This window comes from Crinia signifera, chromosome 2 (genome assembly GCF_055691185.1).
Source record: "Crinia signifera chromosome 2, ASM5569118v1, whole genome shotgun sequence".
Taxonomy (NCBI): domain Eukaryota; kingdom Metazoa; phylum Chordata; class Amphibia; order Anura; family Myobatrachidae; genus Crinia; species Crinia signifera.
The window spans coordinates 355,311,052-355,329,123 of NC_139218.1; the positions used below are offsets into that span (position 1 = coordinate 355,311,052).

General features: G+C 44.9%; 1 protein-coding gene across 1 annotated transcript in view; it reads right to left on the reverse strand.

The window, feature by feature from the left end:
• BRCA2 (BRCA2 DNA repair associated) overlaps positions 1–16,962 on the reverse strand; it is a 64,769-nt gene extending 47,807 nt beyond the window's left edge. The window contains exons 1-9 of the mRNA XM_083169810.1: positions 16,710–16,962; positions 12,978–13,229; positions 10,265–10,370; positions 5,763–5,848; positions 5,630–5,670; positions 4,837–4,942; positions 3,640–3,695; positions 3,199–3,301; positions 958–1,857 (exon numbers count right to left, since the gene is read on the reverse strand). Of these exons, the coding sequence (XP_083025936.1) occupies positions 958–1,857; positions 3,199–3,301; positions 3,640–3,695; positions 4,837–4,942; positions 5,630–5,670; positions 5,763–5,848; positions 10,265–10,370; positions 12,978–13,229; positions 16,710–16,776 (1,717 nt within the window). The 5' untranslated portion in view covers positions 16,777–16,962. The remainder of the gene's footprint in view (positions 1–957; positions 1,858–3,198; positions 3,302–3,639; positions 3,696–4,836; positions 4,943–5,629; positions 5,671–5,762; positions 5,849–10,264; positions 10,371–12,977; positions 13,230–16,709) is intronic.
• Between the last annotated feature and the right edge of the window lie 1,110 nt (positions 16,963–18,072).

Below are 18,072 nucleotides of genomic sequence, written 5' to 3' on the forward strand. Positions count from 1 at the left end.
GGCCTATGGAAGACCCCGTTGCTGAGGGGTGAGGGCGGGAGCTGGGAACCTGGCCCACCCTCTCCTGGAACCACGCAGGGGCTCGTTAATGGCCGCCCAGTCAGCCCTGGTGGTCTAGCGGGGCGCTGCTGAAGCAGTGCGTGACTGCCAGGGCCACCGGAGGATGCCCCCCATCCCCCCTCCGGTGACATCACCGCCTAACCGGGAACTAACCCCGCCGCCGCCCTTCTCGCTGCCGTGCCAGACACGTTAACGGTCAGCGGCGAGCGGCGCACTGGGGACCCACTGACCTTAACTGCTGTGACGTTGTCTGCCCCGATGTGCTGCAGGGCACTGGTGGGCCTGACCATGTAGGTCAGCGCGCCAGCACAGTCCAGGAGGCAGCCATGCGGGAGCCTGAGCTTGCACCGCCGGCTTGTAGAAAGTGAAAGTAAAATAAAATAATAAAATTTAAAAAAAAAGCCTTAACGCTTAAAAAGGGCTCTGGAGAGCCCTCCTCGGTGACTTGTTCTCCAGGCACCAAGAAAAAACTGAGGCCGGGGGAGGCAGGGTATGGGAAGGAGCAGTCTTTGCTAAAAGGACATATTATAAAAGCTAGGTTTTACTGTACATTGAGCAACGCCATATGTAGTATTCACTTATTACAAACAGGAAGTTTGGTGCACATGAATTCTGGGCACATAAGCTGCATGGAAATGATTAATCTCATTAGTATATGATAATAACCAGCCACCTAAGAACCCTAAGTTATCAGGAAAATAGCAAAAGCACACGCATAAGTATCAAAGGATGAACCCTTGTCCCTGAGAGATGGTCCTATAAATTCTACTCATCTTCCAAAAGTGTTATAACAGCATGTCAATTCCTGGCAAAAAGTTTCCTATATAATGATCAATAACGATATTTTTTATTTTTGCTTGAGAACATTGATGGGATATATGAATAAATGTCACCTACTATGACTTCCCCTGGTTTGGCCATCAAGTCTTCCAGAACTGCTTGAAGGTTCATGGCACAGGGTCCCATCCATTCCCTTTACACATGCACTGTCTTCACAATGTAGATTACTGTTTAAGTTGTATAGAAACTTTGTTTGTCTTTTTAATGTAGAAAGCACAGTTTTAGTATTGTGGTTGGCTGTATCACTACGGTTCCAAAGATTGTCCCTCGCTGCAATGGATGATGACCGATCAACTGACATAGGCCCATCTAGATTGTGAACGTCACTTGTATTTCCATCAGGATCTTTTTCATGCTGCGTGGTTGGAGAAGGGTCTAAAATGCACTTTTCTTGACCATGTATGTTGGAGACAATAGTTCCAGTACTATATGCACCGGATGTGTAGTCATCCCTTTGTGGTTGTGAATTGGTGCATGCTGGATTTATTGCATGACCACAACACACTGTTTCAATAGGTAGGTTCTGCTCCTGTGTAGTACTAAAGTCAGGTAGGTTAAGTGGAGACCAGTCATACGATGAAGACAAATCTCTAGTAGAGGTTTTCTGATGTCCATCGTGCTCGCTGCCTTGACCACACTTGCTGTATTTGTGGTTTTCTAACCCAAGTGGATTCTCCAATGTTAGTAATACATTTTCCTCCTCAATGTTTTCTAGCACTAGAGCGCTGCTTTGGCGTGCGTGACATTCTGTTCTATTTCTTCTCTTAACTCGCTGATCAATTTTTACTTTCCTCCGTTTATTACTAAAGAAGATTGACAAGACGTCCTCCATTCCTTCGATCATAGTTCCAACTCCTTGGCGACCATCTTCACTCTGGACTGCATTCCGAACAGTTTTCTCTTGTTGTGCATTTGTGGAATCAGCAGCTTTTACTGCACAATTATCATTTTCATCAGCTGTAACAGGATAAAGACAAAAACACACAATGTTGAGGTTTAGCACATTGCATTATTTTTTACTACAAGGCAGCGTTATTTTCTTAGTGATACTTTGATCTGCTTTTCTAGCTAACTTCAGTTATTCACTTTCATTGATAATTAATCCCCCTCCAATGCTGAGGTTTTTTATCATCCGCGTTGAGCCTATTACCGTTTTTGCACAACACACATTCCATAATTTTTGAGAGGTAGTAGCAAATTGAATTATTTTTGTTTTTGCCAATCTTATGGGTCTGAGACCAACTGTATGCAGTGCACAGGATTGGGGTCCCCCTGCGAACAAAGCCTGTGATGGCTTACGATCATTGGCCGCTTGCAAGGTGATTGACAGCAGGCGACCATTTGTTGGTGGAACTCTAGTGTTTTCTGGGAGTGCCCCGGAAAACACAGGAGGCGCTTGGCCATTGGGAAGGAGGGCTGCTGATGTCACAGCCATCACAGCGCTGAGTAAGTCCAGACTTACTCTACGGCTGCGAACAGGGGTAAATCCATTTAATGATGAGTGATTGCGAATGGATTGCCCCCTGTGTGCATGGCAAGGAATGCATTCGCCGCCATGGACAGGGGTGGGGAGGGGCCAGATGCACTAAGCTTCAAAAGTGTTCAAATGTAGAGAGAGAAAAAAACCAACTAATCAGCTCCTGCCTGACATTTTTCAAACACAGTCTGTGACATGGCAGGTAGGAGCTGATTGGCTGGCTGTTTATCACTCTCCAAGTTTAGTGCATCTGGCCCCATGTCGGAATTAGGCTTTGGCAGACAGGACCAGGTTGTGGTGCAGTACCGTTTCAGATTTCGCAAACAGTACACAACTCGACAGAGTACTCCCGTGGGAAGATAAAGTAATCCTATGGGTCAGGACCAGATATAAGTATGAAGACACAAACTATAACTGGCATGGTAGAGTTGGCCAGACAGGGATTTAAAAAACAGCCCAAAAGGAGATCGGTTATTAATTGCTACGATCAGGCAGGTGAAGCACAGAACGTAGCCGCACTACTATGATCACTAAGCAACCAGAGATGCCACTGTCCTCCAGCGTCCTGGTTGCTGGGCAGAAAACGATACCCGTCGCCCTTTGCAAATATTCGACGTCCACTCCTGGTTGCTAGGCGACCACCTAAGACTGTGCCAAGACCCGGCTATCGCCGAACTACTGGATGCGGGAGCCGAAGTGCAAACTTTAGAGAGAGCTGCATAGCAACTTGTAACACACACAAGATATGCTGAGGCAAACACTAATAAACAACGTAAGTAAAGCATTACAATTACATCCCCACTACCTGCCCAAGTACTCACCAAACATGTTTGTATGTCTGTTATTGTCGACCATTGCATCCGGTGGTGGAGCTACAGAGGTCTGCACTGCATTATCCAGCTTGGAGAAGAGACTCTGCACAATCTAACAAACACAGCTAGGATTACCGTGCATGCAATGTTTCACCACCATCTTGTTTAAAAAGGGAGACTTAAAACTAGGAAGATCATTGCAAGCAAAATGCAAAAAGGAAACGATAGAAAAGCTGCAAATATTTTCAACATCCTCAAAAGAAGATCACAGATTAGGCAAATGTAAATATCAGACCCTGCATCCATAACCACATTCTTCTTGCAGGAGACTCCTATAAATTTTGTAGGGCCTCTGCATGGTGCAGATTAGCAATAAGAGGTAAAGCAGCACCAAAACAGGTCAGTAAGGGAAGGAGAGAGGCAGCCAGGGAGCCCCAGAAGGCAACTTACCACTGCATCGCTCTTATCGAAGGTCCTCATTCTAGGAGCCTCACAATTAGCCTGGGCTACAAAGAAAGAACTTCCATGAGTTCAGAAAGTGTATAATTCATACTACATATAACCCGTCCGCAGAGGACAAGGTAGGTAGTAAAGGGCAGAGATATTGCACTATGGGTTTGTTCGCCCGGCATGGGAATGGATGTTTCGCATTAACATCCATTCGCATGCCAGTGGGTACCTCCACGCAAATGTAATGGTGGTCCAGACCACTCGAACATATGCATGTAGAATTCCAGAGAACTGGGCAGGCAGCTGACATCCGATTATGTCCGCTGCCCGTGCCCCGAATTCATTAGCATGTGTTCACATATGCCAATGGTCCAGGCCAGCACCCCACACCCCTCTTCACCCCCTGCTCGCAAGGCAGGAAGCGTGCAGAACAGAACAGATTTTGTGCAGTGTTTGCACGCTCCCAGCGTGTACAAATGCGCAGAAATGTGTGTATGTGTAATGTCTATGAAGCAGTACATTTACCTCTGGCCACTGTATGTGCCACAATGTCAGGCACCAAGCTAACACAAACAGGGTGGAAAGGGGCGGCTATAGACCTGTGTGCAGTCACTGTATGTAATGCGATGGTATTTGGACAAAGCTGGACCCATGCTGTGAATCGCTGGATCTCATCACATTTGGCCTACTTTGAGTGTGGCCAAATGACAAACAGATTGAGTCACTTAAGCGGGCGTCAGGATTGGCCCATGTGTAACCAATCCTAGTCTCTCTATATTCATGTGCAGTCTATCCTACTAAAAGGATCACATCACCAAGATATTTTTTTATATCTACATATACCCACATATATACAAACTAAAGCCAAGAAAAAAAAGCTCAGTATGACCACAAGCTTATTTGCATGTCTCCAAACACAGAAAATTGGAAACCAGAGCCTAATTTCAGCCCAATTTCAATATAACAGGACGGGGACACTGGGAATCCTTTATTACATGCGTCGCTTTTGTGTATTTTAAAATAATTTTATTTGTGCATTGTGTGGACTTGGCATGTGTTTGCCCAACACACAGTAGCTTGGAATGTCTGACCCAGCCAGCTCTACCCATCATTCAGAGACACACAGCCGTGTACCCCATCCCTGCAGATCCAGTAGCTCCCCAGAAGAAGGTTGGCCACCTATCTCTAATTACTTACCGATTATCACTGTTGGAGATGGTGGTGTAGCTAAGGAACTTGTCCAGGATATATCTGAATCTGCTTCTGCCCCAAGACTCTCAGAAATACTTTTTGGAGTTTGGCTCTTGACAAAAAAAAAGGGGGATATAATAATGAAAACGACTTGAACTGCTCATGCCTCAAGACTCATATTACAAAAAAAGGACATAAAAAAATATAAAAAGGTCTTGTTGACGTGTGTAGCAATCCCATTTATATTTTATGCTAACTTTGCTCTTCTTTGTTGAGAGGTTTATATGTATAATTTCTAACTTAAAATAAAAAACTAAACAAATAATTGTAATATTTGTCCAGTTCTATAATAAAAAAAAAACATTATAAAAACAAAAAGGTCACCATTATTAAATCTTCTGACAATCTCCATGGTTAAAAAGGCTGCAAGAAATGTTCTGCTCGGTCCACAGATCACAGAGGAGTGTATTCACTGCAGATCAGGTGAGCTATGACGGCAAGCAATGCAATTGCGCGCCGTCATAGCACGCCCTCAGTATTCAACTGACCGTTTCCAACTCGCTGTTTCTAAAAAGCAAGGCGGAAACGGTGAGTGCGGCCTTTAAAACAGAGAGGCTCGTGGCTGTATGCAGCAGGCACGTGTTCACGTTATCAGGTCATTTTTCAGCATGTGTACATGCATTTATCCTTCATGCTGACCAGCTTACATAGACCTATTGTGTCCCATGTAATTATTTAAAAAATTAAAAAAGATACACAAGGAAAATAAATAAAACTAAAAATGTTGACACAAACTTACCCTGATCAACTTGGGTGTGCAAAATAAACTATCACAGATCTCTGAAAGAAACATGGTTTTGTAATTATATTTTGGCCATAAAACCATTTTTGTTTCTTTTATATGCGAAGACTGAATGAACAATATGACTCACCGGTTTTTCTATTGTGCTGCGGTGTTCTGTGTGTGTATTTTTGATCCCAAAAAGGTGTCTTAAACATTTCTTTCATGGCAACAGGACTGAAAACATACAGGGAATAGGTCTTCTCAAAATCTAGAAAGTCAGCAATATTCTGCATCTTCAATGTTGGTGGCCCAGATGAGTCAGTTAAAGGACAATACCAGGCTACTGCTATAAACATGTGTATTCTAGATGACGACTAGGGCTAAACAAAACCCAGTCACCATATTTCCATGTTACAAAACATGGAGAATGGTGATCTATCTTTTGTATTATTGATAGCTCTATGTAGAGACAACACATCAGCCAAAAACCATTACTGACAGTCCCAGCTATTAGACAGTGCAGGCACAGCATATTAGAGGCTAGTACGGCAGACGACAGTTCAGGCAACTGTAGCAGCAAGGGGACAAAGGATAATGGAAAGTGCTGTAGGGGGCAACAATAAGAGGAGTTATGGTAAACCTACCTTCGGTTAACTCCCTTTCTTCAAGGTTCCTGGGACCACAGGGTTGAAATCGGGGGTTGTAGGCGGATCGGGCCCCAATTTTCTAATCTTTTAGCCTTCCCATTATGCTTGGCTCCACTCCCCTATAATAACCAAACCTTCTTGCACAGGACCCCCAGTTTGGTAACAAGTCCCAGCAGGAAGCAGAGAACGAAAGAAGACAGATTATGGAAAAGGAGATTCTGCTCTTGAAGATGCTGGGAGGTTGATCCCAGGGAAACACGTTAAGCCCACTATTTCCTTGCATTACTACCATAGAAGGTCATTATATGGACATCAAATTCTCCTAAACAAAGTACTTCCATTCCTCATATCCGGAAGCGTATCCGAGGCGGCGACATACTTGCACAGTCTTCTAGGTTCCCCTACACCCATTCAAGAGGAATTGGCAAAACCCCATTCTTCATATTCAAACTGCTTTTTGGGACTAAATTGGTAACTTGGTATTAATTTGCCGCTACTCTTTTTTGGAGTCCAGACCAACATATCCGTATGGTAGTATGCTTGTTATCATTTGAATCCTAATTTTCTTTTAATTGCACTTGTACTCATTTTTATTAATATGGAATTCCATGTACATATCTTATTTTATTTAAATGGTTAATTGTAAAAGATACCATTCCTATTGCATTCTATTTTTTATAATTTAACAGCCAGTGCTGGTACACTTTTTTTATTCTTTTCCTGCACATTTTGTATGGGACTGACAACCACAGTACCAGCTGCAGTTAGTAGCACACCAATCCCTTTGTCTTTATATAGTATACTTCTCTTTGGAAGTCAGATTTGAAGAATTAAAAGCCAGAACCACAATGTCTTAGGTAAATGGGAAGGTTTCATACGCAGGACAGCTCTGTCCTGGTTAAACACCAAGAAAGGGAAGCTGCAAGATAACGCCCCCAAATCCGATACCCTCCTGTAAGAGTTAAGGCCCCCTTATGTAGGGTACACACCAGGACGACCTGCTCACGATGCACATCGTGAGCGGGTCGTCAGTGTCTCGTCCGACCCGCTCACGATGACGCGGGAGGGCACGACCCGCTCACGATGTGCACCGTGAGCGGGTCCGATCCGATGGCGACCCGCACCCGGTTGTATGGTCGTCATTGAGATCCTACCTGCAGCAGGTAGGATCTCAATAACGACCGACCGACCCGCGGGACCGCGCATCGGATCGGAATCGCTCCACACCAGCTCAGAAAAGGGCCCAATCAGCACACAATCTGCATCCAATTGATCGGAATCGGATCTAGATTGTGCTGATCGGGCCCTAGTCGTCCTGGTGTGTACCCAGCATTACACTTGTCAACTTATTGTCTCAACAAATTGAACCTGATTGACTCGAGATTTATCCTATGTGCAGGAGGTTCAATCTCTTCCAATCTCTTGGTTATACTCAATGGCACAGGATTGTGGATTGTGTCCTACACATCAGGCACATAAGATTTTGTCAGATGGCACATCAGATCTCGTCAGATAAATTGACTCAAATTGGATGAAATCTCACAAAATCTCACAAGTGTAAGGGGCCCTTAAGAGTAAGAATACTTTATTGTTATTAACAATACATCACAACAATGCACTGTCAACAAAACTTAACACAAGAACCTACACAAAAGAAAAAAACATTTAGGGCAATTCCCATGTCACTTTACAGCATTTAGCATACGAACAGCAGTGGGAAAGAAACTATTTGTCATACGCTTTGTACGTGCCGAAATACTGCGATATCGTTTTTGTGATGGCAAAACTTCAAAAGCCTTATATTTTGGATGGCTAGGATCTGCTAAAATACAATTTGCCTTCTTTAGCAATCTATTTTTGTATAGATCATGGGCGCATGGTAAAGACACCCCGATAATTTTGCCTGCAATTTTTATCACACGATCTAACGCGGTCCTCTCCGCCACGGTGAAGCTCCCGAACCAAACTACGATTCCATAAGTTAAGACACTCTCCACAATGCCCCTATAGAATCTAGTTAGTGTGTTAATGTCGGAGCATACAGCTTTAAGTTTTCTCAAAAAGAAAAGCCGTTGCTGAGCCTTCTTAACCACCGTACACGCCTCCGATTCCCTGGGATATTTCAGTGGTGCTTGCGGCTCTTTCAGAGTCTCCTTTTGAGCCATTAGTTCCGTAGAGTTAAAATGGCGTATGGCTATTGGTATTTCTGGCATAGGCAATCGCAAGGAGAAATACCAATAGCCATACGCCATTTCAACTCTACGGAACTAATGGCTCAAAAGGAGACTCTGAAAGAGCCGCAAGCACCACTGAAATATCCCAGGGAATCGGAGGCGTGTACGGTGGTTGAACCCAAAGTACCCCTTGAAAGAAGATACGCATGCCAGGTAAACACAATTCGCCTCTGAAACCACACAGATAATGCAGACACCTGCACTCTAAGTGATGAGAGACGCAAGCCTAAATCCAGGCCGTGTTGTAGAAAGGACAAAACTCGGTATCATAGTCCTTAGAGCTACACCAAGAGAAGTATGTATGCCATGCCCTATAATAAATCTGCGCTGATGCCGGCTTACGACACTTTGTTCGAGAATCCCTTATTCCTTAGGACAGCTGTCTCAAGAGCCACACCATCAAAGCCAACCGATCCAGACCTGGATGTAATCAAGGGCCCTGACTGAGCAGATCCTGTTGCAGGGGCAGCAAAAACAGTGGCGCCACAGACAGTCGTAGAAGATCACCGCCAGAGGACAGAAGGGGGCGTGTACGCGTACGAGATGCTCGCGTGCCCCATTCTGTCGGAGGCTATAGCAGCCCTTCACTCGATCTGCCCCCAGCTCCCCCGTTCCCCTGACTGTCTTCTTGAAGCAGAGACAGGCAGGGAAGCCACTCCCCACTACTTTGCTGACAGGGACAAGAGCGTTTGAGACGGGGACTGCATGCTCAGTGTAAAACTAAGAACAAAAATAAAAACGGTACTTGTTTCCTAGAACGGCCACAATCTTGTCCATCGTGTACCTTAAAGGTACACAATGGACCCGATTTCCTTTGAAATCAGGTCCATTTTGCCGGCAAAGGCAAAATCGGGAGCATTGCGTCGGTCGCGTGCATTAACATGGCCCGCGACGTGACCGACGCGATGGACGCGATTTTGCCATAGGCTTCAATGTTAAAATATTTTTAACATTGAAATCGGGAGCATTGCGTTGGTCTTGTTCCATTATAATGGCGAGCGCAGCGAGCCCCGCGAGGGGACGCGTATACCTGTGAAGTTATACGCGTCCGCTCACCTCGCTGCGCTCGCCACACTTTATATTCTCAACTCCACGCCGACGTGGGTAGTAGGGGTATGAAAAGGTTGGAGGATGCGTACCGCCGCCCCTCGCGGGCTCGCTGCGCTTCGGAGTTGGCGTCAATAGTGGGATGCCGTTGAGGGGGTCAAATTTGGGGTCTGGGGACTACTTTACATTGAATCCAATGTAAAATAGGGTCCCAGGGGCCCTATTCACATTTGATTCAATGTAAAAATCGGGTCGATCGCGTCGGTCGCATCGCATGCGATGCGACCGACACGATTTTTCCGACCCGATCACCCCGATACAAATCGGTGTGGCCGTGCTAGGAAACAAGTACCATAAAAACAAAGCTTGGGGTTACCTCAGGCAATCCTAGGAGAAAAAAAAAAACAGGTGCACCTGCTTCCTGCAGGCATCAACAAAACAAACAGGCTCCTGTGCAAGGAAACAGGGTTATAAGGGAGAAGAGCCAGGCATTACGGGAAGCCTAAAAGTTGAGGAGATTGGTGCCCAGTTCTCTGGATCCGCCTACAACCCCCGATGTCAACCCTGTGAGAAAAGGAACCCTGAATAAGAAATAATGTATTGTGTTTTTACCTGCTGACCATAATTCGATATAAAGCTTTTTAATGTGCATCTGATATGCAAGACAAACCAGGGCCATAGTCTCAAAAGATAGAAAGCGCCATACAAAATGGCACTGTTACCTGTCCGCAAGACATCTACTTGAGGAGCCATAGACTTCCTTACGGAGAAGTAGTCCTGTGGTGTCACCAGGGTTCCTTTCTGGCTTATTGTAATTTCTCATATTCTCTGGAAAATAAAATATTACAATTATAAAAAAGTATTATCTACTTTTTTATGTTTATCCTTATGGTTTAGCGATAAACCCGCGATGTGTGCTGAGCAGTGTTTCGGTCAGTTCACATTGTTACTACAGCTTAAAAGACAAAACCAGCATCCCTTCAAGTGCACAAAGATGATGCTGTACTGTAGATTTATACCAATTGTTGGTACGGATATTGCACTCACATTACACTGACGCAGTACAAAGAGGTGATAGTTTTTTTACTGTCACTTGCTATGAAAAGCTTTCTGCTGTTGTAAAAGTCTATACAAACTGAGAGGAAAGAACTGTCCCTGGAATCTACTTATCAAATTCCTCAGCTTTCACAAGGTTATCACAATATCAAGCTGGACACACAATGAGGAACTAAGGAACGAGGATATCAGTCGTGGACAGACACTCACTACAAATAAACATCTGTCTATTCAGACGCCAAACTCTCCTACATCAAACTAATACAATCATATTGTACTTAGAGACCTTAAGGTGCCCACAGGCAATCGGGCGCGCTACTGCGCTCAGGCAATCGGGCGCGCTACTGCGCTCGCGTGTCGGGAACTCGGTAACTCATGTGCTCGGGTTTTTGGTGCACTTAAGTGTTCAAGCATGTTAAGATGTTCGAATGCGTTAAGGTGTTTAGGCGTTTTCGGGCATTCGGATTCGACCTTGCGCTCAGGCGTTTGGGCGCATCTGTGCGCTCGGGTGTTCAGGAGCGCTCAGTTATTCAGGTGCGCTTGGGCGCTCAGGTGTGCTCACATGCTCTCAGGTATTCGGCCGCTTGCCCCATTCGTGCGCTCGGATGTCAGGGCATATTCGTGCACGTGGGTATTTAGACAGCTCAGCCTGGAAAATTTCCTTTCATTCCACCAAAGGGAAAAAATTTGCACCTTTGGTACACAAATTAACTTGCTTTTTTTCTTTTACTACGATTACCACTCAACACTGGTCTTTTATTTACTAGGCAGTAGTTAATCTCACCAAAAAGTTAGACATCAACCAGACAGTGGTTGTGTCTTCCCATGACCAATGTGAAGAATATTTGTTATGTCACTAATAAAGGTCCAGCAGGAACCATAAACAACACTCAGCACTGAACAGTCTAGTCTTGGAAGAGGAGTCCTCTAATCCAGAGCCTAGTCTTGGAAGAGGAGTCCTCTAATCCAGAGCCTAGTCTTGGAAGAGGAGTCCTCTATTCCAGAGCCTAGTCTTGGAAGAGGAGTCCTCTATTCCAGAGCCTAGTCTTGGAAGAGGAGTCCTCTATTCCAGAGCCTAGTCTTGGAAGAGGAGTCCTCTATTCCAGAGCCTAGTCTTGGAAGAGGAGTCCTCTATTCCAGAGCCTAGTCTTGGAAGAGGAGTCCTCTATTCCAGAGCCTAGTCTTGGAAGAGGAGTCCTCTATTCCAGAGCCTAGTCTTGGAAGAGGAGTCCTCTATTCCAGAGCCTAGTCTTGGAAGAGGAGTCCTCTATTCCAGAGCCTAGTCTTGGAAGAGGAGTCCTCTATTCCAGAGCCTAGTCTTGGAAGAGGAGTCCTCTATTCCAGAGCCTAGTCTTGGAAGAGGAGTCCTCTATTCCAGAGCCTAGTCTTGGAAGAGGAGTCCTCTATTCCAGAGCCTAGTCTTGGAAGAGGAGTCCTCTATTCCAGAGCCTAGTCTTGGAAGAGGAGTCCTCTATTCCAGAGCCTAGTCTTGGAAGAGGAGTCCTCTATTCCAGAGCCTAGTCTTGGAAGAGGAGTCCTCTATTCCAGAGCCTAGTCTTGGAAGAGGAGTCCTCTAATCCAGAGCCTAGTCTTGGAAGAGGAGTCCTCTAATCCAGAGCCTAGTCTTGGAAGAGGAGTCCTCTAATCCAGAGCCTAGTCTTGGAAGAGGAGTCCTCTATTCCAGAGCCTAGTCTTGGAAGAGGAGTCCTCTATTCCAGAGCCTAGTCTTGGAAGAGGAGTCCTCTATTCCAGAGCCTAGTCTTGGAAGAGGAGTCCTCTAATCCAGAGCCTAGTCTTGGAAGAGGAGTCCTCTAATCCAGAGCCTAGTCGTGGAAGAGGAGTCCTCTAATCCAGAGCCTAGTCGTGGAAGAGGAGTCCTCTAATCCAGAGCCTAGTCTTGGAAGAGGAGTCCTCTAATCCAGAGCCTAGTCTTGGCAGAGGAGTCCTCTAATCCAGAGCCTAGTCTTGGATGAGGAGTCCTTTAATCCAGAGCCTAGTCTTGGAAGAGGAGTCCTCTAATCCAGAGCCTAGTCTTGGAAGAGGAGTCCTCTAATCCAGAGCCTAGTCTTGGCAGAGGAGTCCTCTAATCCAGAGCCTAGTCTTGGATGAGGAGTCCTTTAATCCAGAGCCTAGTCTTGGAAGAGGAGTCCTTTAATCCAGAGCCTAGTCTTGGAAGAGGAGTCATTTAATCCAGAGCCTAGTCTGGGAAGAGGAGTCCTCTAAAATAGAGCCTAGTCTTGGAATTGCCATTCTTTTGTTGTCTGGGTATGACTTTTTTCTTTCCCTGTAAAGGATCACTACATTCATTCTCTCTATCCACATATTCCTGCAGCCTTCATTCCACCCCTCCACCACAAAAAAAAAAAAAAAAACACTTACCCGATACAACATGATTTTTATAGTGATCTCGTGTTGGTGAAAGGAACAAGGGTGAGCGCAAACGTTGCTCTTTGAATATAGTTGGTGTAGAGTCTAACTGGCTGTAATTAGACTGCTTCTGTTTTGGGGTCTTGAAACAGTGATCAAATTGCCCATCCACTCTCATCTCTTCATGGTCATCTAGTCTGGGCTGAGACTCTGCAGCTTCTAGTGTAAGTTCTTCAAACCAGTTCTCATTTATAGGACCTAAATCTGTAAATATATATTTATATAATAAATGGGTCCACAATGTGAAAGCAGGAGAAAACAAAAGAAATATATAGATATGCTGTGTATTTACTTAACCCCTTCCCGACATTGCCTTTTATGGTATTTTTTTTTTTTTTTTCCTCCTTGCGTTCAAATAAGCGTAACTTTTTTAATTTTCCGGCTATATAGACACATGAGGGCTTTTTTTTTGCGGGACAAGTTGTACTTTCTAATGGTACCATTTACTATACCGTATAATATTCTGGGGAATCAGGAAATAATTCAATGTGGGGTAAAAAGAAAAAAAAACGCAATTCCACAATTTTGCGCTGGTTACGGTTTTTTGGGAGTTCATAGTTCGTTTAAAATGATGGGTTATCTTTATTCTATGGGTCGTTACGATTCCGGTGATACCAAACTTCTATAGTTTTCGTTACGTTTTACGACTAAAAAAAAAATAGAATATGTTACGGTTTTTCGAATTTGCGTCGCGTCGCCATGTTCTGCGGCTTATAACTTTTTTATTTTTCCACCTACGGACCTGGGTGAGGGCTCATTTTTTGCGGGCTGAAGTGTACTTTTTAATTAATACCATTATGGGATATGGGCGACTTTCTGATCTCTTTTAGCTATTTTTTTTTGGGTAGGCGATGCGACCAAAAAACGTAGTTTTGGCGTTGGGGATTATTTTCCGCTTACGCCTTTAACCGTGCGGGATAATTAATGTTATATTTTAATAGATCGGACTTTTAGGAACGCGGCGATACCAAATATGTTTATTTTTTTATTTTTTATTTATTTTTATTTGGGAAATGGGGAAAGGGGGGTGATTTGAACTTTTAATATTTTTTTATTTTTTTTTTATTTTTAAACTTTATTTATTTTTTTTTTTTACTTTTACTACAAGGCCCCCTAGTGTACTTGACCACTAGGGGGCGCGATCGCCTGTACTAGGTTCAGCCATAGAGCTCTATGGCTGAACGTAGTGATTTTATGCACTTCCTATTACATCCTGCCTGAGGCAGGATGTAATAGGTATGCATACACGGCCAGCACAGGGGTCTACATTAGACCCCTGGCTACCATGGCAACCGATCGGCACCCTCCGATCTCGCTGCGGGGGGCCCTGATCGGCGCCGGAGGGGGGCGCCCCCCCTCCGATCAGCTATTTAAGCACTGCGGGCGCTTTGCCCGCGGTGCTTAAAGGGTTAAACGGCCACGATCGGCGAACTCGCCGCTCGTGGCCGTGAGAGCAGGGACCTGGCTGTAATATACAGCCATTACCTGCTCTCTTTCAAGCCAGCTCACTCCGTGAGCTGGCTTGATTCCCCCGCAACCGACATATGACGTAAATATACGTCATATGTCGGGAAGGGGTTAAGACGATAAAACCACTATTCATGTAGTACATTCAATATATTTAATGGCTAGCTAAACTCGTTCGAAGCAAAAGATGTAGTTTCACTGGGTGCCGGACGCGGTCCCGACAGTCAGGATACCAACAGTCATTTACCCGACGTCGAAATCCCGACTGTCTAAACACCGACAGACAGGTGCCCGACAGCCACCCGCAATTTTCCATTGTGGGGGTCCACGACCCCCATAGAGGGAGAATACTAGAGTTATTTTCTAGTTAGCTTCATGCATTGGGCACATGCACACAAAGCAGCTCTGTGTCATATCCAAGTGTCTGCATCATGATATAAACACTGAACAAAAACAAATGAAATACATTTATTAGAATGGGATGATGTACAGTACAAGTTAATCCACAGGTTGAAAACATGTATATCTGTTTACATACTGGGTGTCCTTAACGTGGGTTGTAATCAAAGTTTCTAAATGTTATGTTACAATCATGCAAACTATTTCATGTTAAATAGATCTAATTGTCAGCTGTCACACTACTCTGTTTTCTAAACAGCCATACACATAGGGTGATTTCAGCCCCATTTCTAAGCAATCTGACTAGATCGCCTAGAAATGGAACACGTATCGATCTGTGTGTATGGGCGATGGAGATGCATGGTCTCACATGTCGCTGTCGCCTGACTAGATTTTGAGTGCATGCAGTCAAAATCTAGTCATCGCCCGTTTTAATGAGGCCCATTTATTAAACTATATAACGATGCCCATTTATTAAGCTATATAATGACAAAGGGACAGATTCTCTAAGCATCAAAAGTGATAAAACGGAGAGTGATAAACAGCCAGCCAATCAGCTCCTACCTGCCATGTCACAGACTGTGTTTGAAAAATGTCAGACAGGAGCTGATTGGCTGGCTGTTTATCACTCTCCAATTTATCACTTTTGAAGCTTAGAGAATCTGGCCCATAATGAGGCCCATTTATTAAGCTATATAACGATGCCCATATTTTAAGCTATATAATGACATAGGGGGTGATTCTCTAACACAGAAATGCGGTAAAAATGTTGTTATCTGGGTTCTCACTGCATTTCTGTATGCTCTATTGTTCCTCCGCAGTGGCAGCGCTGCGGAGGGAATCGCCAGCAAAAGCTGGCGATTCCCTGCAGAAGCCTATGGGCTTCTTACCGCAGCACTGTGTGAGGTATCTGTCACGGATCCCTCCCAGCATGCCCTGCGGCAGGCTCCGGCGCAGATGGACTCCCGGGTCACAGACCCGGAAGTCCAGCACCGGCACCGCATCGCAAGGGACAGCTCTTATTGCAAGAGCTGTTCCTTGCATTAATAACCGCATGTGTTACAGCATATGCCGTTATTAATAATGCGATGTCCAAATGAGGCCCATTTATTAAGCTATAATGAGAGAATTGGTTACATTTTCCAGGGTCAATTCAATCAAGGACAATATTATGATATTTTAATGCTGGCAACAATGTCGCTGAAGGTGCAGGAAAATGATCAAGTTGGAGAAGTCGGCAAGGAGACAGCTGGAGATCCTCTCGAGACGCACTCATTTACATCTACAGCTTGGGTCTTTTTCAAAACATTTTTTGCATCGTCAGCGACATCCTCTGACCTCTGCCATCTTTACGTGCAGGACTATAGAGGGCATGGCTAGTGAGAGCTACGCTGGCCCCTGTCACTTTCCAGGGGCTAGCATCGGCAAGTGTGTAGGCACCTGCAAATACCAGCAGCCGCAGGTTATTAACACATAAGATGCCACATAAATTGTGTCTAATGTTTACCCAATTTGGTCCCTAATTGAATTAAACAATAAAATCAGGGGCAGACAGCAACTATACACTTTGTGACAGACAGATGGGGGGATCTCATTTTTTATAAATATGTGTGTGTGTGTGTGTGTGTGTGTGTGTGTGTGTGTGTGTGTGTGTGTGTATACTGTATGTATATATACACACACACACATATATATATATATATATATATATATGTGTGTGTGTAAAAGTATGAATATATGCATGTATTATATGACGCAAGGGGTCATACACCACTCACGTTTACAGATAGTACATATGCACCATGCATTGCTCAGTACCTGCATCGCTACAGCGCTCCTGGAACAGCTGGAAGAAGACGGATCTCCCGGGCTGTACAGTGGCCATGTCAGCGGCATCACACGCACAGAGCCGGCAACTTTATACTACACAGCGCATACTGCATATGCGGCAGCGCAGCGTCACTTCGGCCAGAGCCGCTATGTACAACATGCCAGGACAGCTGAGCTTCCCGCGTCTACACGCCCCTCCGGACACACAGCCAATAAGCGTGCATCTCTTAGCAGGACGCTATGTACAGGACGGGAGCTGGCGTTGGCTAGTGCGCTGCTAGGGTATAGTCATAGTTTTCCTACAACTCCCAGAATGCAACCCGCGCTGTGCCAGGCTGGGTGGGAGTTGTTGTCTAGGGATTGACATCGGCAGCCCACCATCAAATGATGGCTGTGCTTTAGCCATCGAATTTCCGATGCAATGGTAACCGACATTCGCATAAAAAAAGTGATACAAATCTATTTAGTTGATTTGCACTTTTGCAACAAAAAAAAAAACCTTTTGCACATGCGCAAAACGGAGGGACCGGTATAACCATAGCAAAACCATCGAATATCTGACATTCGATGGTGGCAAACATCGGAATGCAGCCATCAAATGCTAAAACACTAGCATCGGTTTTAAAACATTGATGGTTTGGAAACTATGCGATATCCATCCATATTGTAGTCTGAATAGTGTCTGGGTTATAGCAGGGTTGACACAATTACGTTCGACATTCAATAGCATTCCTCTCATCTGTTCAGATTAAAGCGAGACAGTCCAGCTATTTGGAGATGGTTGCGCTGTCCCTCCGTGGGTGGCAGTTGGGAGAAGCCGGTGAAGGCGCACGGCATCTCTTCAGTGCAGGGAGGGAGGTAATGGGATCATTCGTCAGACTGCATTTAGGTCTACAAGCATTAGGTCGACTTGCATTTAGGTCGACCTGACTGAAGGTCGACATGGGTTAGGTCAACAGGGTCATTGGGTCGACAGGGTCATTAGGTCGACATGTGGTAGGTCGACAGGTGTTAGGTCGACAGGGTCATTAGGTTAACAGGTATAAGGTTAACAGGGTCATTAGGTCGACAGTGAAAAAGTCGACATGGGTTTTTTTTCCCCCAAAAAATTTTGTTTTTTAAAAAAAAAATTAAAGCGTCGACAAAGTCAACATAGCACCGCGTCCCCTCGCATGGCTCGCTGCGAGGGGACGCTCGCCAATGCACACTCCCATCGCTGGCAATATGGTCGCTCAGCGACCATATTGCCAGCGATATTTGCTATAATCGCCCCCGTGTGTACGCACATTAAGGGTTACCATTCATTCTTTATTTTATTTAATACATTTTTAGTGTGTCCATTCTACATACT